The sequence below is a fragment of the Schistocerca piceifrons genome, chromosome 1 (assembly GCF_021461385.2).
Source record: "Schistocerca piceifrons isolate TAMUIC-IGC-003096 chromosome 1, iqSchPice1.1, whole genome shotgun sequence".
NCBI lineage: Eukaryota > Metazoa > Arthropoda > Insecta > Orthoptera > Acrididae > Schistocerca > Schistocerca piceifrons.
The window spans coordinates 588,669,320-588,696,930 of record NC_060138.1 but is presented as its reverse complement, the minus strand read 5'-3'; the positions used below and the strand labels follow the sequence as shown (position 1 = coordinate 588,696,930).

The window sequence follows — 27,611 nt, the reverse complement described above, 5'->3', positions numbered from 1 at the left end:
ATTTAAAAATATGTATATTAATTAAGTAAATTTACTTTGGATAGCACCAAACTATTTACATTATCCTCACACATCAGAAAAACACCTTGTGACTGTACTTCAGAGCCTGGCCAAAGAAGTCATCTAATTAAGTTATAATGAGAAGTTAAAAGTAATGGACAAATGAACCAAGTTATGATTAGTTTTACTTAAACAAAGTAATGAATAAACCAAACATAGAAATATTGTATAATCAATATTAATCTTCCAAAGGTATAAGTAAAAAGGAAAGAAGCAGTTAAAAATCGAAAAAATGGCGAAGACGACACTAGAGTCAAAAATCAAATACATAAAAGCTTTGGGACACCAATTGCCGAAAAGAATTTACAGAACAACCATATCAGGAAATGGATGAAGAGGTCAACAAGCTCATCTAACAACTCATATTGGTCTTTGATGGCTAACATGATTTTTGAGTTTTAGGAAGTGAACAAATGAGAATAATGGTTTAAAAGTTCAGTCAAGCAGTTCTCCATGTTTTTTTACCGAATTATTACACTGAGAAGTGGACTGATTCCTTGTGCAGATCTACAGTAATTGCAGATATTAAGACTTCATGCTTCACGAAACCATTAATGAGATATCTCAAGCTGGCAAGTTGAAGAACTGTAATCAAATTTTCCAACTGGTTAGTAACAAGAAGTGATACTAAAAGGGCAAAGTAAAGATAGTCATGAGATGCCACTTTTGTGTAATTTTCTCCATGAATTATTCTTGTGCAATAACATACTGAACTTACTACCACATTGGCCTGCATATGAGCCATACTCTTGTATGAGCTGCACTGTTAATTATGAGGTCAAAAATTTACACTGCATTATCCATTTTCACAATGTAGTCACACTTGATCACACCTTTCCCCTCCACTCCCCCAGGAGGCTCACATCTCTTTTCTCAGAACATGCTTGACCACTGCAGGACATTACAGCAACAGCACAAATAAAGTTTGGAATTAGTGCGAAATTTACATGCATCTGTCACAACAAAAATGACTGTAATTCTGGTTCTAATTCAGCTACAGCAATGAAAATAGTACCATTGGAAAACTAATGAATAGACCTTTACATGGATATGCTACATGGCAAGTTTCTGAGTATTTTCATACTAAAGGTCATTGACCTTGACCTTTGACCTTGAATATCTAAAACATCCCATCTTCAATTTTTTTGAAAAAAAAAAACCATATTTAATTGCTCCAGTATGTTACTATAAATATGGTAAGTATCAAGATGGCACACCGAAGGCATCATGCACAAAAAATTATTTTGTCAGCATCAAAACACTACCAAAATGTAGAAGGTAACACACATATATGAAACACAACTTATGATAAAGTGCAAGCCATAAGTAATATTGTACAAAAATATGGTTTACATTATTATAGTGGTATTATGAATTATTTACATTACATTACATTATTTACATTACAGCTGTAATGAAAAGGCAATGAAAAGTTATTAGATCTCTCCTCACAATTCTCCAAATAAATTGTTAATGTTCGCCAGATCTGATGCAGGGAGATTGTATTTCCTTCCAGTTGGTGTCACTGGATCCACTTTTGTGATAATGTCACATTTTCTGATGATACAAGTGTCTGGTTTGGCAGGAAACACATATGACGGAGATGGTCCATGTGGATACAAGAAGTTGACCTTTACTTCATCTGTTTCTTCACATGTTTGTAAGACATATTCAACCCACCAATGACTGTCATACAAACAAGCAAAAAATCCATGTATATTTGTTAACGTCATTTTATTCACCATAGCAATCACTGACTCTTTTCTACTCTCTAATGAAGCAGAATATGTCTTTGTCTTTACTAAACCTTTGTTAAAAGGAATTACACAATGAAGCTTATGGTTACCTGGAATCGTCCTTGTATTTTTGAAATGTTGTTTCAGCTTGGCCGTATCTTCATAATGATGGGAAACCGATGTATAATGGAAGACACATGAAGGAATATTTTCCTTGCACCACTCAAACAACTGTCGTGATGTCAAAATATGATTTTCGTATGGTCACGTGAGGCTGGCAAGTCTTGCTAATCTCTTTATGGTCCCTGCTACCCCATCACAGGGTCCTTTACCATGTGCTGTAGCAAAAAAATGCCTGTCTGCTGTAACATCAAAATCTTCTTGATGGTAGGACAGATTCATAAAGTTCTTTCTGTTTTTTATTGGGCAGCACATCCATCTGAAAAGCAATAAATGTGCTTTGGATTTGAAAACTGACATTTTAAGAAATTAGTGAAATTTCTATGGAAAGAATAAACTCACACTGCATCATGCTGAAGGCAGTCAGATATTTCCACGTATGATACATGTCATATTTGATTAGTACTTGAGTCTCTGTAGCAAGATACAAGTGAGTGAATTGTAGCCTGTGAATTATTCCAGTGGACTCCTCTTACCTCATCCTGAATGGTGAAGGAGTAATTTTCTGCAAAGTCACAAAGAAAAAGAAACTCATTTACTTTGAGACCTTCTTTAATGATTTTACAGAACTGTGACTGCTGCTGGGAGATAAATGAGTGTGGTAGAAGCTGTTGTAACCTAGATGCAGACACCTCAATGAGATCATCTGTTGATTTTGTTATAGCCTCTAGAACTACCCTGCCTGTAGTTAACCAACACTTATATGCAATTTTGCCAATACAGTTTTTACCAAACAGACCATACAGATAATCAGTTAGTCTTGTCACACCTGGACAATAGAGACATAAATCTAAGAAACATGCTGGTAGTGCAGGATTACATGTACCAAATGCTACGCAGTACTTGTATGATGGTAATGTGTAGTCTTCACTCTTTGTCAGTGCTTTGAGCTTACAACCTTCAATCATGAACTTGAAATTCACTTGCAAGACACACACACAAACAGCATGGGTTCCACTGGCATTGGCAAGAACACAGTGCTTTGGCCGCAACTCACAACTTTTTGAGAATCCAATATTTATATCTAGGTATTAATCTTGAAATATTCATACAGTTCCTTAAGATTGTGCAACACTAGCTGCTTTTGTTTATGTACTGTAATTCCATTTTCTTTCACAGACACAAAGTCTTTTCCTCCTGGCATCATATGGCTCACGTCATGATCACAGTAAAAATCACATACACACTGAACAGTTTTCTCACATAATGTCTTACCTGGCTTTGGATTTGGTGTCACAATATTCCATGTTCTATTAACTGTTTTGCTCTCCGCACCATGTAATCTGAAGCAGAAAATTCTTTCATAGTTTTCCTTTTACTCCAGCTCTTTGGGAGTACAGTTAGAACTTGTGTTTTGTTGCACATACGGTCTGAATTGTGAAACTTATCTTTCAGCTGGATGATAATTTCACTTTCTCCATTTTCACACTCTTCTTTTTCCGGTTGTGCCACATAAGTATGCTCCAATACAGAGGCTATTTTTCAGTTTTTGCTTTGGGTACTTTTTCTCACTCTAAAGCCTCTTTTTCTTCACAGGAGATTCACCTAAATACTGAAGGCTACTATTTAAAGCATGGAGTGCCAGATCTGATGCTACTTCATCTTCACTTAAATCTTCTCCTTAAGTGCCTGGCACAACTGAGGCAACGTTGTGATTGTTAGGTTTTACAATATTTTTTCCCACATTTACTGCAAATTTTTCCAGCTAACAATACATAAGGATATTTGTTTATCATCCACTACCGAACATTCCTTAAATTCTTCTGCGCTCTTGCATGACCTTCTTCCCTAAACGGATTGCAACAATACCATTTTGACTTGAAATCCATTTTTTACTAAATATTACTTTATGACACATTTATGTTGCACTTTGTTAAACAAGCCACAGCCATAAAACATACGAAACAAAATTTGCATAATATATAGAGATCAGTGGACTAATGGTGACTAGTTGAAATAAGAGTCTCTCCGATTGGCTGTTCACTAAAACATGCTAATGTTGATTGGTTGAAATAAAGGTGTCTCTCATTGGCCGTTCACACCTAGAAATATTAAAGAACTGGTCTGAATAAAAGTAGCTGCTATTGGCTGGTGTTATAGAAAAAACTGGATACATAGCTGCTTACTGCCTGTTGATGGTGTACTTAAGTTGACAAAACAATTTTTTGTGCATGATGCCTTTGGTGTGCCATCTTGATATTTACCATATTTACAGTAACATACTGTAGCAATTAATTATATTTTTTTCAAAAAAATTGAAGATGGGGTGTTTTGAGATATTTAAGGTCAAAGGTCAAGGTCAGTGATCTTTAGTACGAATATTCTCAGAAACCTGCCATGTTGCGTTTTGTAAAGGTCTATTCGCTAGCTTTCCAATGGTACCATTTTTATTGCTGTAACTGAATTAGAACCAGAATTACAGTCATTTATGTTGTGACATACACATGTAAATTTAGCACAAATCCCAAACTTTCCAGACTTCTAACTTTCTTCACAGTTGTAACACACACCTGCAAATTGGTATTTTTCCATCTATTATCTGGGTCACTGAATGCATCAAGTCTGAAAGAAATCCGAGAGGGTCAGGTTGATAGGTGCATTGAATTGACACTTCTACTAATTACACTCCCCCTCCCCTCCCCCTCCCCTCCCCTCTTCTCCCCTCCCACTCTGCCTTTCCATTGGATAGTCTTCTTGGTGTTGATCATAGTTGAATTTACTTTAAATGTGAACAGTTTAGGTTAGGCTTTACCATGACTGTTAATGACTCAAATGAAACAACAAGTTTAGTGTCACCAGTCACTGTTTATTTATGGCCATGATGCATTTCAAAGGTTTAAACCTCCATCATCAGGTGGATTTACATTTGTTAGTATGACATACATGTGAACACTATTTCAGAACATGGTTTGGGCTTTTTGACAAAAACTAACTTATATCTGATGGTAAAAATGAAATAAGTAAAATAGAATACTTTCAGTGGTCACAGGTTCCTTGCACTGTTGTCACACATCACATTTGTACTGTCATATTTGTAAACAAAGTCGGTGTCTCTAAGCTGTTAGGTGGATTTATCAAAAGAGAAACATTATCACAAAGTATAAAGAATATGCATCATAACCACATTATTACAGAATAAGTTTTAAAGGATTTTGGAGATCTTCGTTTTGAGGTGTTGAATACGTGTGTTGCAGAAATTATTTCAGGTGGTATAAAGATCCAATTTTGTCAAGTTTATATAGTTTAAAATTCATACTCATTTGTATAATCAGGTGGCATGTTGCTAAGATTAAACACAATAATTATGTTGGCTACAGTGGTAAAATGATACATAAATAACAATTTTAGTTGGGATTCGTAGATAGAAATGAAAGGAAGAGGAAGAGAAAGAGGAAGAGAGAGGGTGAGAGAGAATGGAAGGAGTGATTGGATGGCAGCAAACTTTCCAAATCAGGGAATTCTTAAGATTACATTTTTATTACACATAATAACTGACTAAAGGTTGGGGTAATATATTGGTTAATGCCTTAAAATTGCAGATAGATGTACAATTTGTACGAAGTAAGTCTTTCCGCTCTCGGGATTGGAATGACTCCTTACCCTCTCCCTTAAAACCCACTTCCTTTCGTCTTTCCCTCTCCTTCCCTCTTTCCTGATGAGGCAATAGTTTGTTGCGAAAGCTTGAATTTTGTGTGTATGTTTGTGTTTGTTTGTGTGTCTATCGACCTGCCAGCGCTTTCGTTCGGTAAGTCACCTCATCTTTGTTTTTATATATGATTATGATATTTGCTACAGCTACAGCTCACCCTCTCTAACGAAAGTACCCTCACATTTCGTGCCTTCTGGGTCGGATCCTCACGATCACTCCAGTGCACTCTCTCCCCTGGTGGTTGGAGCCCCTCCTCTGACTGTCTCCCAAACACCCAATTTGGGAGCATCCTCTCCCCACCCACCGGGGACATCAAACTGCAATCTCCAGCCAGAGAAGCAACACCCTTCTCCATCATCCCTCACTAGAAAGAGGTCCTTCAGAACACTCCCTTCCCAGAATTCTGCTGATATGCAATTGTATACCAGGCAGTGGCTGATGGACCAATGGGTTGTTGGTTGTAGGACTTAGCATTCCTCCTCTGTCCTGGAAAATAGGGCATACAAGCCAACATGGACATCAAAACCATCCAAGAAGAGGGGAAAAAAAGAACACCTCAAAGACAAAAAAGGTTCCGGTGGTCCCCATGCCATCAGACCCCACATGTACCAACTCTGCACCCAAGGCAGAGTTCCTGGTTGCCCCTGTGGCACCCAATCGCCCTACACAACCTGCTTCAGAACCAATGTGTATTAATGCCATATCCTTTGAACTTGAGGCATCAGGGCCGGCTGGTGTGGGCAAGCGGTTCTAGGCGCTTCAGTGTGGAACCGCGTAACCGCTACGGTCACAGGTTCGAATCCTGTCTCGGGCATGGATGTGTGTCATGTCCTTAGGTTAGTTAGGTTTAAGTAGTTCTAAGTTCTAGGGGACTGATGACCTCAGATGTTAAGTCCCACAGTGATCAGACATCAGGCTCTGGGGCATGAGCTACCTCCTTGGTCCCTGCCTGGGTCTGCCACCTAACAAAATGTCAGAAACAAGAACACTGGGAATGGTATGTTACCACCATAGAGTGATCCTCCAGTGGAACTGTAACAGTTTTTTTCACCATCTGGCTGAGCTGTGACATTTCTTCTGTATTTACCCAGCTTCCTGCAGTGCCCTTCTGGAAAATTCAGTCCCAGCATTCCAAACCCCTACACTCCATGGCCATTAGGGCTATTATAAGAATCAAGTTGACTGTAATAGAGAATTGGGCAGAGTTTGCATGTCTGGACTCTGTCTACAGTGAACATGTGCCACTTGATATGATCTTGGATGCTGTGGCTGTTCGTGTGAGGATATTTATGGGTTTTACCGTCTGTTATATGAATCTCTCTCTCAGTGTTGTCCACACTGATTTCTCAGCTCCCCCGACTATTCCTCATTTTGGGTGACATAAGTGCCCACAACACTTTGTGGGGTGGGGTTGTAACCACTGACTGCAGTAAAGCTATCAAAACTTTGGTCCTAGAGCTCAATCTTTGTCCCTTGAATGCTTGTGCCCGCACAATTTTCTGTGTGGTGTTTGGATCTTATTTGGCCACTGATCTTTCCATTTGCAGCCCTGGTTTTCCGCCTCCATCCATTGGAGAGTCTACGATGCCCTGTGTCACAGTGATTATTTTCTGAAAGTCATTTCCTTCCTGGACTCCTAGATGTCTACCATATGTACTTTCAACAATGCTGAAAGGGATGCCTTTGCCTCTGCTGTCACCCTTTGTGAAGGTATTGTTGCAGCTGTCCAGAGCACAACCACTGCCATTGTATTAGCAACAGGCATAGCAGTCTCCTGTTCTTCAGGATCTGCACATTAGAAGGCAGTATCTTGGTGGACTTCCGGAATCACCATGGTCATTAGAGATCACAGACAGGCTCTCTAACACCAGAAGCAACATCCATCAATGGAGCAACTCATTGCCCTTAAATGGCTCCATGCCCAGGTCCACCACTAAATAAAATGACAGAAACTAGAATGCTGTGAGGAGTATGTTACTACCAATGGACTGCATACCCCTCTTTCTCAGGTTTGGGTAACAGTTCAGTGCCTCAGTGGAGACCATCCCCCACAGGTGTACTTGGTGTCACCCTGAATGGGGTTAGGTTAGGTTAGGTTAGGTTTGTCCACACTTACCCAGTTACTGTCACAAAAAATTTTGCTCTGCATTACGGTCAAGTCTCTGTGTCTGAAAATTATCAGTCTTCATTCTGTGACCTCAAACACTGGTTGCAGTAAATTTACTTACCTTTCCCTACATGTCACCTGGAGCCATATAATGCACCTTTCAGTGAGTGAAATTTCTCAGTGCCCTCGCCCTTTGCTCTGACATGGATCCAGGGCCAGATTGCATCTACAGCCAAATGTTCAAACACCTATAGTGGATTGCCAACATACCTCCCTTGCCATTTTCAACTGTATCTGGAGTGAGGATGAGTTCCTTCCTCAATGGTAAAGTGTGATTGTCCCAGTACAGCAATTGGGTAAACACGCTCTTAAGATGGACAGCTGTCAAGCAATTAATCTCACTAATGTTCTCTGCAAGTTGCTTGAACACATGGTGAGCCAGTGGCTGTGTTGGTACCTTGAGTGTTGGGATCTTTCAGCTCTGTCCCAAAGCGGTTTTTGCCAAGGCCATTCTACTGCTGACAAGTTGCCCTGCTGTGAGTCTGCTATCCAGTCAGCTTTTGCCCAGCTTCAACACGTTATAGCTGTTTTCTTTGACTCGCAAAAGGCTTATAACACCACATGGTGTCATTACATCTTGATTACACTACATGAACGGGATTTCTGGGTCCCAGTCCCAATTTTTGGGGGTTGGGTTGTTTGGGGGAAGAGACCAAACTGCAAGGTCATTGGTCTCATTGGATTATTGAATGATGTGGCTCGAAACAGCATATCCAGACACTACGGGATGATGATGGCATTGAAACAGAGGATGACACGCGTAAATCTGAAATACTAAACACCTTTTTCCAAAGCTGTTTCACAGAGGAAGACCGCACTGCAGTTCCTTCTCTAAATCCTCGCACAAACGAAAAAATGGCTGACATCGAAATAAGTGTCCAAGGAATAGAAAAGCAACTGGAATCACTCAATAGAGGAAAGTCCACTGGACCTGACGGGATACCAATTCGATTCTACACAGAGTACGCGAAAGAACTTGCCCCCCTTCTAACAGCCGTGTACCGCAAGTCTCTAGAGGAACGGAGGGTTCCAAATGATTGGAAAAGAGCACAGATAGTCCCAGTCTTCAAGAAGGGTCGTCGAGCAGATGCGCAAAACTATAGACCTCTATCTCTTACGTCGATCTCTTGTAGAAATTTAGAACATGTTTTTTGCTCGCGTATCATGTCATTTCTGGAAACCCAGAATCTACTATGTAGGAATCAACATGGATTCCGGAAACAGCGATCGTGTGAGACCCAACTCGCCTTATTTGTTCATGAGACCCAGAAAATATTAGATACAGGCTCCCAGGTAGATGCTATTTTTCTTGACTTCCGGAAGGCGTTCGATACAGTTCCGCACTGTCGCCTGATAAGCAAAGTAAGAGCCTACGGAATATCAGACCAGCTGTGTGGCTGGATTGAGGAGTTTTTGGCAAACAGAACACAGCATGTTGTTATCAATGGAGAGACGTCTACAGACGTTAAAGTAACCTCTGGCGTGCCACAGGGGAGTGTTATGGGACCATTGCTTTTCACAATATATATAAATGACTTAGTAGATAGTGTCGGAAGTTCCATGCGGCTTTTCGCGGATGATGCTGTAGTATACAGAGAAGTTGCTGCATTAGAAAATTGTAGCGAAATACAGGAAGATCTGCAGCAGATAGGCACTTGGTGCAGGGAGTGGCAACTGACCCTTAACATAGACAAATGTAATGTATTGCGAATACATAGAAAGAAGGATCCTTTATTGTATGATTATATGATAGCGGAACAAACACTGGTAGCAGTTACTTCTGTAAAATATCTGGGAGTAAGCGTACGGAACGATTTGAAGTGGAATGATCATATAAAACTAATTGTTGGTAAGGCGGGTACCAGGTTGAGATTCATTGGGAGAGTGCTTAGAAAATGTAGTCCATCAACAAAGGAGGTGGCTTACAAAACGCTCGTTCGACCTATACTTGAGTATTGCTCATCAGTGTGGGATCCGTACCAGGTCGGGTTGACGGAGGAGATAGAGAAGATCCAAAGAAGAGCGGCGCGTTTCGTCACTGGGTTATTTGGTAACCGTGATAGCGTTACGGAGATGTTTAATAAACTCAAGTGGCAGACTCTGCAAGAGAGGCGCTCTGCATCGCGGTGTAGCTTGCTCGCCAGGTTTCGAGAGGGTGCGTTTCTGGATGAGGTATCGAATATATTGCTTCCCCCTACTTATACTTCCCGAGGAGATCACGAATGTAAAATTAGAGAGATTAGAGCGCGCACGGAGGCTTTCAGACAGTCGTTCTTCCCGCGAACCATACGCGACTGGAACAGGAAAGGGAGGTAATGACAGTGGCACGTAAAGTGCCCTCCGCCACACACCGTTGGGTGGCTTGCGGAGTATCAATGTAGATGTAGATGTAGATGTAAAATTGGCCAGGGAAATCACGGAAAACCTAAATCACAATGGCTGGATGTGGGATTGAACCGTCGTCCTCCTGAATGCGAGTCCAGTGTGCTAACCACTGCGCCACCTCGCTCGGTCCCAATTTTTGTCTGGAACTTCATGTCACAACATACTTTCCAGGTTCAAGTTAGTGCTTACCACAGTAACCCCCCCCCTCCCCAAACACCCATAATGTGGTCCTGCTGGGCTTCGTATTGTGTGTGCCCCTTTTTCTAGGTGTAGCTGCAACTGTAGATTCTATACTACCACTCTCCCTGTATGCTGATAGGTTTTGCATTTACTTCTGCTTCTCCTCTGTAGGTATTGCTGAATGACAACTGCATGGTGCCACACAAAAGGTGCAGTCCTGAATAACAAAATGATTGTACACTATTTTATTTCAGTTTATTCTATCTTGAACTAACACTTACAGGACTTCAGTATAGAACAATAAACTGGATCAGTTATTATGTAACTAACAGCACAATGTGAATCATTTACACAGTCTTTCATATCAGTTCTATATAATTCTACCGATAGAAGGTATGTTTGCAATAATTACTTGGGACATGTAGACATATAATCTTGAGGGACATTAATGTCTCTTATCACAGTTTCTCCCTGTTTCTCTTTCACCTCCACATCTTAGTGTTACCATTTCTTACTTTGACTCCACTGTAATTCTACACTTCATCTATGACTTTGTCTTTTTGTATTCATTTTATTCTCTTACTGTTACCACCCTCCTCCTCTTTCTCTGGAATGGTACTTCATGTATCTTTGTTATTTTTATTGTCTTTGTTTTATTTGTAATTGTGTTTAATTGTGCATCAGTATACCATTCATAGGGTGGCATTCCAGTTTATATATGTCAGCCTAATTTCCTGTAGCTGAACTATTATACTCCCTAACCTATGCTTTTACTAATGAGTGTTTTCTCTTTTTAATGGTGTTTTATGTACTTCCACAGAATCTGGATCAGACCTATGCACTCTCCAATTCCTGCTGAAATCATTTGAACTGAACTGTTTTCATTGGTGATTGTGATTGTTTATAAGTTCTTTAGTGTGTTTCATTTTCCTCTCTAACTTCCAAAAAAGAGAACTCTACAAACAATAGTTTTTTTAACTTCATGTTTTACTTTACTCTCTATTTATTGATAGCAACTAATCATAAACCAAATATAAACCCATTGATCATATTTGCCATGATTAGTTGCAAATTTAGCTAAGGTGATCTATAAATGTTTACTTAGCCATTAATTATTTTGTTTCCTTCTTATAGTAATAATGTTTCACAACTTCATTAGGTTTTCTTTTGTATGTGAGTCCCATTGATAATTTCAGCTGTGTACCAAAATATTGCATGTCTGTAATGGGAATGGTCACACAGAACAGACGCAAAAGTGTCTTTCAAAAAGTGCACCAGTTTTGAATTGCATAGTATATTTTTGACAGTTGACCACATTGTTGTATATCATTTTGGTTTCTGTAAACATTCTGATTGATTCTACAATCTGAATTTCTTGCATTTCTACATTGGAACAGTTTACTGCTGCTCAGCTTGTGCTAATATTGGAAACATGACATTAGAAAGGAAAAACTTATACAACAACTTTGAGACTTCTTTGCACAATTCTAGGGCACAATTAAGCACTGAATTTATCACTGCTTCACAAACTTATTGTAAAATTCAGTGAATCAGATTCAACACTGAACATTAAGGGTTGGGGGTGCCCTTGTTCTGACCGATCTGCGCAAAATATTGTGATGGTTCAAGACAATGTTCTGTTAGTCCAGTAAAGTTGGGTCTTTTCCACTCCCAAGGCATAAGATATCCTTCAATGTAATCTCAATTACTACCGTTACAGAATTCAGTTAACAAAGAAGTTGTAAGAAGCCTATCACGAAAAAAGGTGACATTTTGGTGATTCGTTTCTGAGAACATGTCAGTTTTGCAAGGAATAACATCTTTAGTGGTGGGGTTTACTTCCAATTAAATGTATTTATGAATAAACAGAACTGCTATATCTGAGGCTCAGAAAATGCATTCAAATGATTTGGTTGTGACTTTTGGGTGGGCGTCATCATTCACTCGTACTTTTTTGTGGAAGAAACAGGACAACCTGTGAAAGTTAATGGAAAACAATGATAAGAGATTATATGTGGCCTCATTTCAGTGGAATAGACATTAATGGTCATGGTCTCAGCAGGAAGGTGTGACGTGTCACACTTCTCGTGAAACAATAGAGTTGTTTCAAGAGTGGTTTGTAATTGTCTCATCTCACATAATGGTAGCCAACAGAGTCCACCAAGGTCATGTTAACTAACCCCTTGCAATTTTTTTCTTTGATATTTTCTTAAATCATCAGTGTATGTAATGCAGCTTTACTGTATGATTAAATGATGATGGCATCATCTTGGGTAAAATATTCCATAGGTAAAATAGTCCCCCATTCGGATCTCCGGGCGGGGACTACTCAAGAGGATGTTGTTATCAGGAGAAAGAAAACTGGCGTTCTACGGATCAGAGCGTGGAATGTCAGATCCCTTGATCGGGCAGGGTTAGAAAATTTAAAAAGGGAAATGGATAGGTTAAAGTTAGATATAGTGGGAATTAGTGAAGTTCAGTGGCAGGAGTAACAAGACTTTTGGTCAGGTGAATACAGGGCTGTTGTTGTTGTTGTGGTCTTCAGTCCTGAGACTGGTTTGATGCAGCTCTCCATGCTGATCTATCCTGTGCAAGCTCCTTCATCTCCCAGTACCTACTGCAACCTACATCCTTCTGAATCTGCTTAGTGTATTCATCTCTTTGTCTCCCTCTACGATTTTTACCCTCCACACTGCCCTCCAATGCTAAATTTGTGATCCCTTGATACCTCAGGACATGTCCTACCAACCGATCCCTTCTTCTAGTCAAGTTGTGCCACAGACTTCTCTTCTCCCCAATCCTATTCAATACCTCCCCATTAGTTACGTGATCTATCCACCTAATCTTCAACATTCTTCTGTAGCACCACATTTCAAAAGCTTCTATTCTCTTCTTGTCTAAACTATTTATCGTCCACATTTCACTTCCATACATGGCTACACTCCATACAAATACTTTCAGGAACGACTTCCTGACACTTACATCTATACTCGATGTTAACAAATTTCTCTTCTTCAGAAACGCTTTCCTTGCCATTGCCAGTCTACATTTTATATCCTCTCTACTTCGACCATCATCAGTTATTTTGCTCCCCAAATAGCAAAACTCCTTTACTACTTTAAGTGTCTCATTTCCTAATCTAATTCCCTCAACATCACCCGACTTAATTTGACTACATTCCATTATCCTCATTTTGCTTTTGTTGATGTTCATCTTATATCCTCCTTTAAAGACACTGTCCATTCCGTTCAACTGCTCTTCCAAGTCCTTTGCTGTCTCTGACAGAATTATATGTCATCGGTGAACCTCAAAGTTTTTGTTTCTTCTCCCTGGATTTTAATACCTACTCCAAATTTTTCTTTTGTTTCCTTTACTGCTTGCTCAATATACAGATTGAATAACATCGGGGAGAGACTACAACCCTGTCTCACTCCCTTCCCAACCACTGCTTCCCTTTCATGTCCCTTGACTCTTATAACTGCCATCTGGTTTCTGTACAAATTGTAAATAGCCTTTCGCTCCCTGTATTTTACCCCTGCCACCTTTAGAATTTGAAAGAGAGTATTCCAGTCAACATTGTCAAAAGCTTTCTCTAAGTCTACAAATGCTAGAAACGTAGGTTTGCCTTTCCTTAATCTTCCTTCTAAGATAAGTCATAAGGTCAGTATTACCTCACGTGTTCCAACATTTCTACGGAATCCAAACTGATCTTCCCCGAGGTCGGCTTCTACCAGTTTTTCCATTCGTCTGTAAATATTTCGCGTTAGTACTTTGCAGCTGTGACTTATTAAACTGATAGTTCAGTAATTTTCACATCTGTCAACACCTGCTTTCTTTGGGATTGGAATTATTATATTCTTCTTGAAGTCTGAGGGTATTTCTCCTGTCTCATACATCTTGCTCACCAGATGGTAGAGTTTTGTCACGACTGGCACTTCCAACACCGTCAGTAGTTTTAATGGAATGTTGTCTACTCTGGGGGCCCTCGTCCTTTTACCTACTTGATCCCCTGGCACCTTCACTACTTCATCCCTCAGAGCTACCCATTCTTCTTCTACTGTATTTCTTTCCCCCATTCCTGTCAATTGTTCCCTTACGCTCTCCTTGAAACTCTGTACAACCTCTGGTTCTTTCAGTTTATCCAGGTCCCATCTCCTTAAATTCCCACCTTTTTGCAGTTTCTTCACTTTTAATGTACAGTTCATAACCAATAGATTGTGGTCAGAGTCCACATCTGCCCCTGGAAACGTCTTACAATTTAAAACCTGGTTCCTAAATCTCTGTCTTACCATTATATAATCTATCTGATACCTTTTAGTATCTCCAGGATTCTTCCATGTATGCAACCAGCTTTTATGATTCTTGAACCAAGTGTTAGCTATGATTAAGTTGTGCTCTGTGCAAAATTCTACCAGACGGCTTCCTCTTTCATTTCTCAGCCCCAATCCATATTCACCTACTATGTTTCCTTCTCTCCCTTTTCCTACTGTTGAATTCCAGTCACCCATGACTATTAAACTTTCGTCTCCCTTCACTACCTGAATAATTTCTTTTATCTCATCATACATTTCTTCAATTTCTTCGTCATCTGCAGAGCTAGTTGGCATATAAACTTGTACTACTGTAGTAGGAATGGGCTTCGTGTCTATCTTGGCCATTATAATATGTTCACTATGCTGTTTGTAGTAGCTTACCCGCACTCCTATTTTTTATTCATTATTAAACCTACTCCTGCATTACCCCTATTTGATTTTGTATTTATAACCCTGTATTCACCTGACCAGAAGTCTTGTTCCTCCTGCCATCGAACTTCACTAATTCCCACTATATCTAACTTTAACCTATCCATTTCCCTTTTTAAATTTTCTAACCTACCTGCCTGATTAAGGGATCTGACATTCCACACTCCGATCCGTAGAATGCCAGATTTCTTTCTCCTGATAACGACGTCCTCCTGAGTAGTCCCCGCGTGGAGATCCGAATGGGGGACTATTTTACCTCTGGAATATTTTACCCAAGAGGACGCCATCGTCATTTATCCATACAGTAAAGCTGCATGCCCTCGGGAAAAATTATGGCTGTAGTTTCCCCTTGGTTTCAGCCGTTCGCAGTAACACAACAGTAAGGCTGTTTTGGTTAATGTTACAAGGCCAGATCAGTCAATCATCCAGACTGTTCCCCCTGCAACTACTGAAAAGGCTGTTGCCCCTCTTCAGGAACCACACGTTTGTCTGGCCTCTCAACAGATACCCCTCCCTTGTGGTTGCACCTAGGGTACAGCTATCTGTATCGTTGAGGCACGCAAGCCTCCCCACCACCAGCAAGGTCCATGGTTCATGAGGGGGGGGGGGGGGGAAATACAGCGCTATAAATACAAAATCAAATAGGGGTAATGCAGGAGCAGGTTTAATAATGAATAAAAAAAATAGGAGTGCGGATAAGCTACTACAAACAGCATAGTGAACGCGTTATTGTGGCCAAGATAGACACGAAGCCCACACCTACTACAGTAGTACAAGTTTATATGCCAACTAGCTCTGCAGATGACAAAGAAATTGATTAAATGTATGATGAGATAAAAGAAATTATTGAGGTAGGGAAGGGAGATGAAAATTTAATGGTCATGGGTGACTGGAATTCGAGAGTAGGAAAAGGGTGAGAAGGAAACATAGTAGGTGAATATGGAATGAGGCTAAGAAATGAAAGAGGAAGCCGCCTGGTAGAATTTTGCGCAGAGCATAACTTAATCATAGCTGACACTTGGTTCAAGAATCATGAAAGAAGGTTGTATACATGGAAGAACCCTGGAGATACTAGAAGATATCAGATAGATTATATAATTAAGACAGAGATTTAGGAACCGGGTTTTAAATTGTATGACATTTCCAAGGACAGATGTGGACTCTGAACACAATCTATTGGTTATGAACTGTAGATTAAAACTGAAGAAACTGCAAAATGTTGGGAATTTAAGGAGACGGGACCTGGATAAGCTGAAAGAACCAGAGGTTGTACAGGGTTTCAGGGAGAGAATAAGAAAACAATTGACAGGAATGGGAGAAAGAAATATAGTAGAGGAAGAATGGGTAGCTTTGAGGGATGAAATAGTGAAGGCAGCAGAGGATCAAATAGATAAAAAGACGAGAGCTAGTAGAAACCCTTGGGTAACAGAAGAAATATTTAATTTAATTGATGAAAGGAGAAAATATAAAAATGCAGTAAATGAAGCAGGCAAAAAGGAATACAAACATCTCAAATATGAGATCGACAGGAAGTGCAAAATGGCTAAGCAGGGATGGCTAGAGGACAAATGTAAGGATGTAGAGGCTTATCTCACTAGGGGTAAGATAGATACTGCATACAGGAAAATTAAAGACACCTTTGGAGAAAGGAGAACCACTTGCATGAATATCAAAAGCTTTGATGGAAACCCAGTTCTAAGCAAAGAAGGGAAAGCAGAAAGGTGGAAGGGGTATATAGAGGGTCTATACAAGGGTGATGTACTTGAAGGCAATATTATGGAAATGGAAGAAGATGAAGATGAAGAGGAAATGGGAGATATGATACTGCATGAAGAGTTTGACAGAGCACTGAAAGACCTGAGTCGAAACAAGGCCCCCGGAGTAGACAACATTCCATTAGAATTACTGACAGCCTTGAGAGAGGCAGTCCTGACAAAACTCTACCATCTGGTGAGCAAGATGTATGAGACAGGCGAAGTACCCTCAGACTTCAAGAAAAATATAATAATTCCATTCCTAAAGAAAGCAGGTGTTGACAGATGTGAAAATTACTGAACTATCAGTTTAATAAGTTACAGCTGCAAAATACTAACGCGAATTCTTTACAGACAAATGGAAAAACTGATAGAAGCCGACCTCGAGTAAGATCAGTTTGTTTTCCGTAGAAATGTTGGAATACGTGAGGCTATACTGACCCTACGACTTATCTTAGAAGAAAGATTAAGGAAAGGCAAACCTACGTTTCTAGCGTTTGTAGACTTAGAGAAAGCTTTTGACAATGTTGACTGGAATACTCTCTTTCAAATTCTGAAGGTGGCAGGGGTAAAATACAGGGAGTGAAAGGCTATTTACAATTTGTACAGAAAGCAGATGGCAGTTATAAGAATCAAGGGGTATGAAAGGGAAGCAGTGGTTGGGAAGGGAGTAAGACATGGTTGTTGCCTATCCCCGATGTTATTCAATCTCTATATTGAGCAAGCAGTAAAGGAAACAAAAGAAAAATTTGGAGTAGGTATTAAAATCCAGGGAGAAGAAATAAAAACTTTGAGGTACGCCGATGACATTGTAATTCTGTCAGACAGCAAAGGACTTGGAAGAGCAGTTGAACGGAATGGACAGTGTCTTTAAAGGAGGGTATAAAATGAACATCAACAAAAACAAAACGAGTATAATGGAATGTAGTGGAATTAAGTTAGGTGATGCTGAGGGAAATAGATTAGGAAATGAGACACTTAAAGTAGTAAAGGAGTTTTGCTATTTGGGGAGCAAAATAACTGATGATGGTCGAAATAGTGAGGATATAAAATGTAGACTGGCAATGGCAAGGAAATCATTTCTGAAGAAGAGAAATTTGTTAACATCGAGTATAGATGTAAGTGTCAGGAAGTCGTTCCTGAAAGTATTTGTATGGAGTGTAGCCATGTATGGAAGTGAAACGTGGACGATAAATAGTTTAGACAAGAAGAGAATAGAAGCTTTCGAAATGTGGTGCTACAGAAGAATGCTGAAGATAAGATGTGTAGATCACGTAACTAATGAGGAGGTATTGAATAGAATTGGGGAGAAGAGGAGCTTGTGGCACAACTTGGCTAGAAGAAGGGATCGGTTGGTAGGACATGTTCTGAGACATCGGGGGATCACCAATTTAGTATTGGAGGGCAGTGTGGACGGTAAAAATCGTAGAGGGAGACCAAGGGATGAATACGCTAAGCAGATTCAAAAGGATGTAGGCTGCAGTAGGTACTGGGAATGAAGAAGCTTGCACAGGATAGAGTAGCATGAAGACTGCATCAAACCAGTCTCAGGACTGAAGACCACAACATCAACAACATGCAATAACACCAAAACAACTGTGAGTTAAAGCAGGAAATTTGATGTGTTGTTTGCAAAATGCATAGCAGATTTAAAGTTCTTGCATGCCAGAGCAGTAGAGGAGGTCATACCCCAGACCTCAGTTGCCATCCCGTTTTTGTTAATGTGTTTTGAATAAAATAAAGTTCATAACTTCATACATCAAAACTGGTGCAGTTTTTGAAGGATCCTATAGTTTTCAGTGATACAGGATTTCAAGCATCAACTGCAGCTGATAGACATGTGGCACATGGGTACACCACATGACACAGAATACTTCCCTAATGTCTATATGGTTTACGTAGGCAGCTGCAACTGAGTTGTCACCTGTCCTTGATTTTGCTTGTTGTTTCCATTTTTGACTTCCTGTATTATAGTACTTTAATCTCAATTTACTGTAAAATATAGAAAAGGTCTAATGAATAATGATTGCTGAAAACATTCTCAGACTTCTCGCTTTGTCAATTCGGAGTGAAACCTCGAGCTTTTGATGATTTCCTCCATGTCTATGGTTTCTTCATTGTCTTCAGAAGTGGCAATTTTTTAATGGAACAGTTTGAGGAATGTTCATTAAATTTGGCCCCCTACTGCAAGCTGATGCACACTAATTTGTGTGTTAGCACCCAGAGTTTTCATCATCCAGTCCAGAAGAGAGCAGTTTTAAACACATTAGTAAAATATGGCAAAAACTGTGTCTAAAGAAGATCACTTGGATTCCAAAATTAATCATCTGAAGTACGTGTTCCAAAAGAACAGCTATGTTTCATGAGATATGAAGTTAGCATTCTCCAAGAAAAGAAAATGTTGAACTTCCATGTGGTGAGCCATTGATTGTATTCCTTCCTTTCTGCAGCACTACATTCAACAGAATAGACAGATTCTGGAAAGGCGAATTATAAAACCTACTTGCCAACCTCGTAAGAAGACAAAGGATATACTATGCCCTCTTAAGGACAGTTAAGGCCTCAGGATCCCTAGGACTTGTAACATCCCTTGTGAGTGTGGGAACAGTTATGTTGGTCAGTCTATCCACTGTGCAGAACATCAATGGCATATTAAAAATCAAGAACTGGAGAAATCTGCAGTCCTGAGCACAGGTTCACAAACAAAACAAAATACTGTTTGACAGAAAAAAAATTTTGTCCCAGGCTCCTGCATACTGAGATTCCATAATTAAAGATGCTGTAGAAATAAGACTGTGTGGAAAGAAATTCAACCATGATAGCAGATATAATATTAACTGTGTATGGAAGCAAGCTTTCATTGCAGAGAAGAGGAAGAGATATATGCCATAATATTTGTGCTACTATGTGAGTGATGGCATGAGCAAAGCAGGTGCTGACACCATCTGCAACAGCATTACATAATTAGTGACCAATCGGAAGCCGTCTGTGTGCTGTACAAGGCCTCCACAGCAGTAGTTTTGACAGTCAGTTGCTCCTGACAAATCCAATGGAGGTAATTGTTAAAAGCTCAAGGTTTTATCCTGAAATGATGTGGGAAGTAGTCAGAGAATGTTTCATACAACAGTGTCATCATAAAAAACTTTGTTCTCAAATGACTGTTTAAGATAATTTGGAGTTCATTTATAGAAGCTTCTTGCATGATGTGCATAGCTATGTTCATAATTGTATGCTTATCTTATATAACTTTGTTCCAGAATCCCAATGGGAAAAGCTGAATAATGAGAAAGAAGATGCAATAAAATCCATGGAAGAGAAACATCAAAATGAAATGAAACAGTTTAGAGATGAAGTAGAGGAAATGAAAAAGATGTATATGACAAGAGAGAAAGAAGTGAGTTAAATAAGATTTTATGTTTATTCATGTTGCTTTGATTTACTTAAAAACATTAGAGTTGGTATTCATATTAAACCAACACTCAACAAAATGTTACTGAGCTTCAGCATGATCTTATGAGCTATCCCAAGTAGATAAAGTGTGTACCATGTCTTACTATGTGGCATCATTTTATAAACTTCAGTAAAACACATTGTGATATAATTAAGTGGCATGGTGAAGAAAAACGACTTTCATAGCAAGGACATATCAAGGCACCAGACAGTGCTTAGCCCACATCATATTTAACTAACAAACAAAATTTCTGGTAGCAGGATCACTAATTTAATTAATTGGTCTGTTCTTGTGGCAGTTTCTTCTTTTGTAGACTGCTATATATCAGGTGTACTTTGAATTTCATGGCATGCTCATGACCATTCTGTTGCAGGGATGGGGGATGTCTCATTAGTAGTAGCACATCTTTATATATTAAATCCTGAATCCACTCCAAGGCATTACTGACATGTGCTGTGTTCACTGTTAACTGTAAGCAATCTTTCAGCTTTCAGACGTTAAAAACCAGTTTCAATGACACACTGGGATGAGACAGAATAACTTCAGACTGAATACCACAATGACAATATATGCTGTTACAGAATTTTCCACAGTTGCAATTACAAGCACAATAAACTATGACCAGTGAGACTGGTAGTACTCATAGAAAGATAATAAATCCCATCAAACAATGACGATTTCACTGATGAAGTAGAAAGCAAACAGTATATAATAGGACTCAATGGCAAGAATTCTATGTTGCCAAATCTTGGTCACAAGCACATAAATATGTTGGGATAATTCGATTGTTCATTAATTTCTTTTCAGTCTGTTTCATAACTTAATTCTGCAATATATGAAATGTGGTTGTGAGAATTATTGTAATTACAGTGTTTTGAGAAGGATAGATTGCTGCTCACCATATACAGGAGATGCTGAGTTGCTCATGGGCACAATAAAAAGACTGCTACACATTTAAGTTTTTGGTTGAAAGGCCTTCTTCTGAAGTAAAAAACACACATACATTCATACAAGCACGATTCTATCTCTTTCTCTCTCTCTCTCTCTCTCTCTCTCTCTCTCTCTCACACACACACACACACACACACACACACACACACACACACATACACACTGCCACTGTGTCTGGCTGGATTGTGTGGTGTACCAACATGGTGGAAATTTTAAAAGGTGCAGTCTTGGATGCAACTCATAATTTTCTAATAAAAGGGTCCATGTATAATATCAAACATATTCAGAATTACATGATAAATGTAATGGTGTTTTTCATTTTACCATAACTTTATTCATTGCCAAGTTTTATTGCTTTTGTACAGAATGACACCAATGCTGGTGATAATGCATAAAGGCCACAGGCTCTATTGTTGTCTGGTACATTGTAGGCTGTTGTTAACACTTCACATATTCCTCATAGAATTTAACCAACAAAGTTTAACCAACAAGCGTGGACATCAAAAATTTGCTCCCTGAGGTGTGCAAAGTTGCTGATCTTTGCTGCGTACAGTTTCCTCCACATGTCCTCACAGATAGAAATTTATGAGACTTAAATCTGGGGAATGTGGTAACCACTCCACTGGACCTCTATCACCTACCCATATCCAGATGTGCTTGGATAGCCAATGAATAAATATATGGAGCACAATCATGCTGAAAGAAAGTTGGAAATGTCCTGTCTTCAACAGCAGTGATTGTAACATATCTTTGTATAACAACTCCAAATAACATGCTGCTATTAGTGTACTTTGAGAACCTCATATTTCTCAGAAGGCCATTACTTTTTATGTAGCAACTATCTTCGAGGGCTCCATCTAGTGAGGGTTGACTTCTGACCAGTATATATGATTATGTTTGTACGCTTCTCCATACATACCAAAAGAACGTTCATATGTAAAGGATGCATCACACGGGAAGTGACTATTTTCATCCAGCATGCATGTCATCCATTCTGCAGCTGAAACTGATGGTCTGGTTCACCCTCAGTGTCATTTTGTAACATATGCATTTTGTAGGGGTGCCATTTGCATGTTGCAAAAATTCTCATTATTGTTGTATGGCTGATCCCAGTTTCATTTCAGATGCAGTGAGTACTGCACTCTAGACTCTTACTGAACAGTGCCACAACAGCAGTTGATATTGCTGCATCCATAACAGTTTTCAGGCATCCAGCTTTCGGTTTGTCTGCCACGGAATTGGTTTCACAGAATTTTACAAGAAGTTTCACCACCACACTGTGTGTAATGGATGGTCTGTCTGGGTGATATTGGTTGAAATCCTCTGTCACAATGCAAGCGCTCTTCTCCTGATATCTGGACAATCTTAATGTGTTTGGCTTGTGTTAATACCATCACCTTTCATGTTGTGTGTAAGAAAGGAACATCAGTAATAACTTGAGGAAGAAAAAAGCTTTGCTAAAGTGAAGGGCACTATTGTTTTTCCCATGTAATTCTCTTATCTGTGTGACATAACACCCCTTTTAATTTGAAAATTATGAGGTGCATTCAAGTTGGCCCATTTTGCAATGGCTGGCATGCTGGTAAGTTGTAGACAGGCACAATTAAAAGGCACTCACATATAGGTTTTGGCTACAGCCTTCGCTAGTAAAGAGAGATGCACATACAACATTCACACACCAGCACGTACAAGTAAGCACACCTTACACACACACACACACACACACACACATACACGACAGGCAGCTCCATCATTCTCTGTGTGTGCAAGGTTTCCTTGCTTTTGTGTGTGTGTGTGTGTGTGTGTGTGTGTGTGTGTGTGTGTGTGTGTGTGTGTGTGTGTCTTTTCTGATGAAGGCTGTGGCCAAAAGCTATATGTGAGTGTCTTTTAATCACGCCTGTCTGCAATTTGACATGTCTTGTTTACAGTGAGTAGTAATCTATCTGTTCCTACAGTGTTGATATCCCTAACTGGAGTTTCCATTGTTTGATTTTGGCATGTCAGTAACATAGCCTCTCAGGTTTCCTCTGTCTCCCATCTGATACTACTTGACTTTCAATTTCTGCTTACATACCTACATTTTAGAAGTGTGGTTCCACACATATGGACCACCCTTTGTATCAATATTCATATGAATAATTACTTTCCAACTAGATGCAGCTCACGTCACATGTCTCAAGACAACCACTAATAATGTTTTTTACAACTTTGAAAGACTATAGACAAAAAGGTAAGGAGGGACTGTCGTGTGAATTGTGAACACAAGTTTAAAGGAACCTAAGAAACAAAGTTTGGTGAACTTTCACATTTATGTTCTACCATTTCAGTGGACATGAGTGAAAATGTACTGATCTATTAGTGTGACTGAAAATGTACTGATTTACTATGCATATTTCAGACTGTTGTTAAATTACAATGTACTATCCTGGGACAGTGCACAGTCCTACAGAAATACACTTACCCATAACAGCACTTCCAACCAGTAGTATATACTCCTTCTCAACTAGAATTCTGAGATTAAAAAGTAAGCCATAAAGTAAATAATGGAACTATTAGAAAGGAAACAAAAATTAATGGAAAATTTACCCCAGAATAAAAGCGAGTGTGATACAGTAGACACATCCATCTATTGAATCATCATTTTATAGTGTAAGAAGTTAATAGTAGATCCTCTTCCTCCATTTACTTGTATTTCTCTGCCAGAAAGTAGGTCTGAGATACTGTGGTTATGTTTGAAGATTTGTCTCGGGAGCAACATCACTTTCAGTTTTGTGAGCCTACTTTTTCCTCAGATCAGGACTTAAAAGCTCTAATACAAAGGATGTAAATGAGGATGAACATAGTTAAATAGACTAGGTTTGGATGAATTACTGACCAATACAAAGCAAACAGGCACATGAAGATATGTCTACTAGAAATAAAACCTTTGGAATTGCAGCTTTTTACTTTAGTATTGAAAATAGAAACCAAGAAACACAAAAATCTCTAAAAATGAAGGTATTTTGATGAAGACTGCAAACTAAAATGAATCATTCAGATACTGAAATCCAAGACAGAAAACACTTCCAGAAAAAAAAAATGGTCATACTTTCCAGAATGATATGCCACAGGAAATGTTAACACTAATCAATGTGTGTTCTAATGATTTATGAGTGAAAGCTCTTCCTTGAAAGCTAAAAAATGAAAAGGGAGATAAAACTAATGTACGGAGGCTCAAATAATGTCTGAAACTTAACAATAATAATACCATGTACAATGACAAGAGAAAAGAGAGAACCAAAATATAATTATGAACAGCAGTAATAGTTCTCAGTATTCACTGTTTGTATTTGAACAAGAGAAACAAAGCATTGCTGGGAAACAATAGTTACTGATAGGTCAAAAACAACTCAAAGTAAGACAGTGGTAATGACAAAACTGATGTCCAATAACTGCAGCAAATACTGATGTGACAAATCAGAGTAAAAGGTACCAAAAAATCTGAAGAAACGCATTACATACTGAGTGAAATTAGAGCACTTGTGAAGTTCACTCTAATGAGGAGTGATCCTATCTAAACTTATTTTGTTTAAAATTTAAATTCTTTAATATTCTGGTTCTGTGCAGTTCTTTGTATGAGATCCTAGTACTGCTCAGCAGAACTGTTGGCAATAAATACTGACACACTTTGAGGCAATAATGAAGCAGCAGCCATCAGACATTTCTAACCCACTTCTGATACATTTCAGGGAATGGCCAACATTTCCTTTATTTACATGGATGAGATGATCTGAGAGTAGGTTTGCAAGGGCCTAAAAACAGTTGTCAAATAATCAGTACATCTGTAAATTGCGTCTTGGAGTTTATTACATTTAGGATTTACCCTCTAACTGCCCAAAGGAGATGAAAGCACTGTTAACCTAAATTTGCTTAGGCTATATGAATTATTTGTATGGAAACTGCAGATTAGGTGAAAAGTTTCCATGGAAGAAAGGAGGTAAGGCAAGCTTGGTAACAACTAGTGTTGCCATGTTGAAGAAGTGAAATGCTTCTGATTCAGAGTCCTTTGGAGACCATTTCATGTGATAGCATCCACATCTTGAAAGAGTGAGCCTTGGGATGGACCAACACTACGTAAAAATTGGAAAGTTGGTCATGAGACCATTCACATCTACATGATCAACTGGCTAGAGGTGATATTATTCTGGCTCAGTGATATAGTGGACAATTAAATACACCTCAGATGACCTTAATGGGCTGAAACATATCTCTAATGTGCTTTTCTTTTGAAACAAAGTTCTTAACTAAATTCTGTATTCAGTCTCCTTGTGTCTTCAATCTCCTTCTGAATTAATTCTCCTGAATTCAGTCTCCTTTGAACTTACAAATTAGTCTCACTGTCCTCACGTACAGACAAAAATTCTAGCATACTTTGTATATTTTCACTTCCTTCTGTTTAATGGCATAGTCATTTTAGATGGTGGAGGTAAAGTCATTAAATATATATTTTGTTAGAATGAGCAATAATAATGCTGTTGAGTTGACAACTAGACATCTTGCATGCCTCTCACGTGAAATTGAAATCGTTACATTTACTTTCAAATATATTTACTTTTTAGTGCAGTTTATTTGTGATAACAAAAGCCAGGTCAGAATGGTTCTACACAGTTCTGGTAAACAATATAAAAAGAAATTCCATGTGGACTCTGCATGTCACTTCAGTATAAAATGGAGTTACTTACTCTTGTGCAAAACTGTTTATTACATTTGCCTCAAATAGTGAGAAGTGACATAGACATGAAAGTAAATTACTGTGTCATCTAGTTCTGGATCTGAATATAAATAAGAGAGGCATAAAAATAGAAATAATGTGATAGGATCAGAATAAGTTAACCCAGAGCTAAACATTATGACAGTCAAACAAGATGTGGAATAAGAATAAAAGTAATTCTGCTGTAATGTGTTTTCCAAAAAACACATGTACTTCACTTAATCATAAAATAAAAACATCTGCATTAAAAATAATCCTTCATATATGATCAGAATGATCAACCTGATCACTGAAACCTGATGTTGATAGCAGTGAGATTTTTGTAGAAAATTTAGATGTATATAAAAAGGATAGACAAATACGAAATAGACATGGTATATTTGTCGCAGTAGACAAGAAACTCAAATCCAGCGAGATAGAAATTGAAACTGCATGTGAGATTGTTTGGGTAAGACTCTGTATCAGGGATGGACATAAAACGATAGTTAGATCCTTCTATCGCCCACTAGACTCATCTCTTGATGTAACTGAAAACTGTAGAGGAAATCTCAGTTGATTTGCATGTAAATTCCCCAGTCATACTGTAATCATCAGTGGAGTCTTTAATTATTCAAAAATTAATTGGTAAAAATACAGTTTTGTTAGTAGTGGGCATGATAAAACATCCTGTGAAGCATTACTAAATGCCTTCTCTGAAAACTACCTTGAACAGATACTTAGGAAGACCAGTTGTGTCAGAAATATATTGGACCTAATAGAAACAAATAAACCTGATCTCTTTGAGGATGTCCACATCGAAAGTGGTATCAGTGACCATGATGCAACTGTGGCAATGGTAATTACCAAACCACAAAGGGCAACTTAAATGAGCACAAAGATATATATGTCCAATAAACTATATAAAAAAATTGGTATTGTCACATCTCAATGAGGACTTTTAGCACAGAACAGGAACATTTAGAGGAACTGTGGCTCATGTTTAAAAGAATAGTTAGTTATGCACTGGAGGGATATGTACCTGTAAAACAGTTCATAATGGGAAGGAACCTCTGTGGTACACAGTCACTGTAAAGAGGTGTAAGACAAAGTGTTGGGCTATAGATAGAGAGGTGCTGAATAAAATTTGTTTGGCTGTCAAGAGAGCTATGCCTGATATCTTCAATGACTGTAGTATCAGAATATTGTCAAGTGATATTTCACAAAACCCAAAGAAATTCTGGTTGAATGTAAACGCTATTAGTGGCATCAAAGTTAGTGTCCAGTCAGTCATGAAATAGAAAGGAACTGAAACAAGGACAGCAAAGCAAAAGCTTAACTCCATTTTCAAATGTTCTTTTACAATGGAAAACCCAGGAGAATTGCCCCTGTTTAGTCCTTGTACAACCAAAAAAGTGAAGAAATGAGTATTAGTGTCAGTGGTATTGAGAAACAGCTAAAATAATTGAATTTGAACAAAGCTCCATGACCAGATGGAATCCCTGTCATAGTTTATACTGAATTTGCGGCTGAGTTAGCCCCTCTCAGACAAACAACTGTGCTTATCCTTGAAATAAATTTGTTTTGAATTTAGAACATATTCTGATCTCAAAAAAAATTTGTGACTGGA

At 38.7% G+C, this 27,611-nt stretch overlaps 1 protein-coding gene across 5 annotated transcripts in view; it reads left to right on the top strand.

Moving 5' to 3' along the window:
• Positions 1-27,611, top strand: part of LOC124802923 (golgin subfamily A member 6-like protein 22) — a 323,612-nt gene that overhangs the window by 234,190 nt on the left and 61,811 nt on the right. For all 5 annotated transcript variants that reach the window (XM_047264007.1, XM_047263998.1, XM_047264015.1 and 2 more), the window contains one exon: positions 20,111-20,247. In XM_047264007.1, the coding sequence (XP_047119963.1) occupies positions 20,111-20,247 (137 nt within the window). The remainder of the gene's footprint in view (positions 1-20,110; positions 20,248-27,611) is intronic.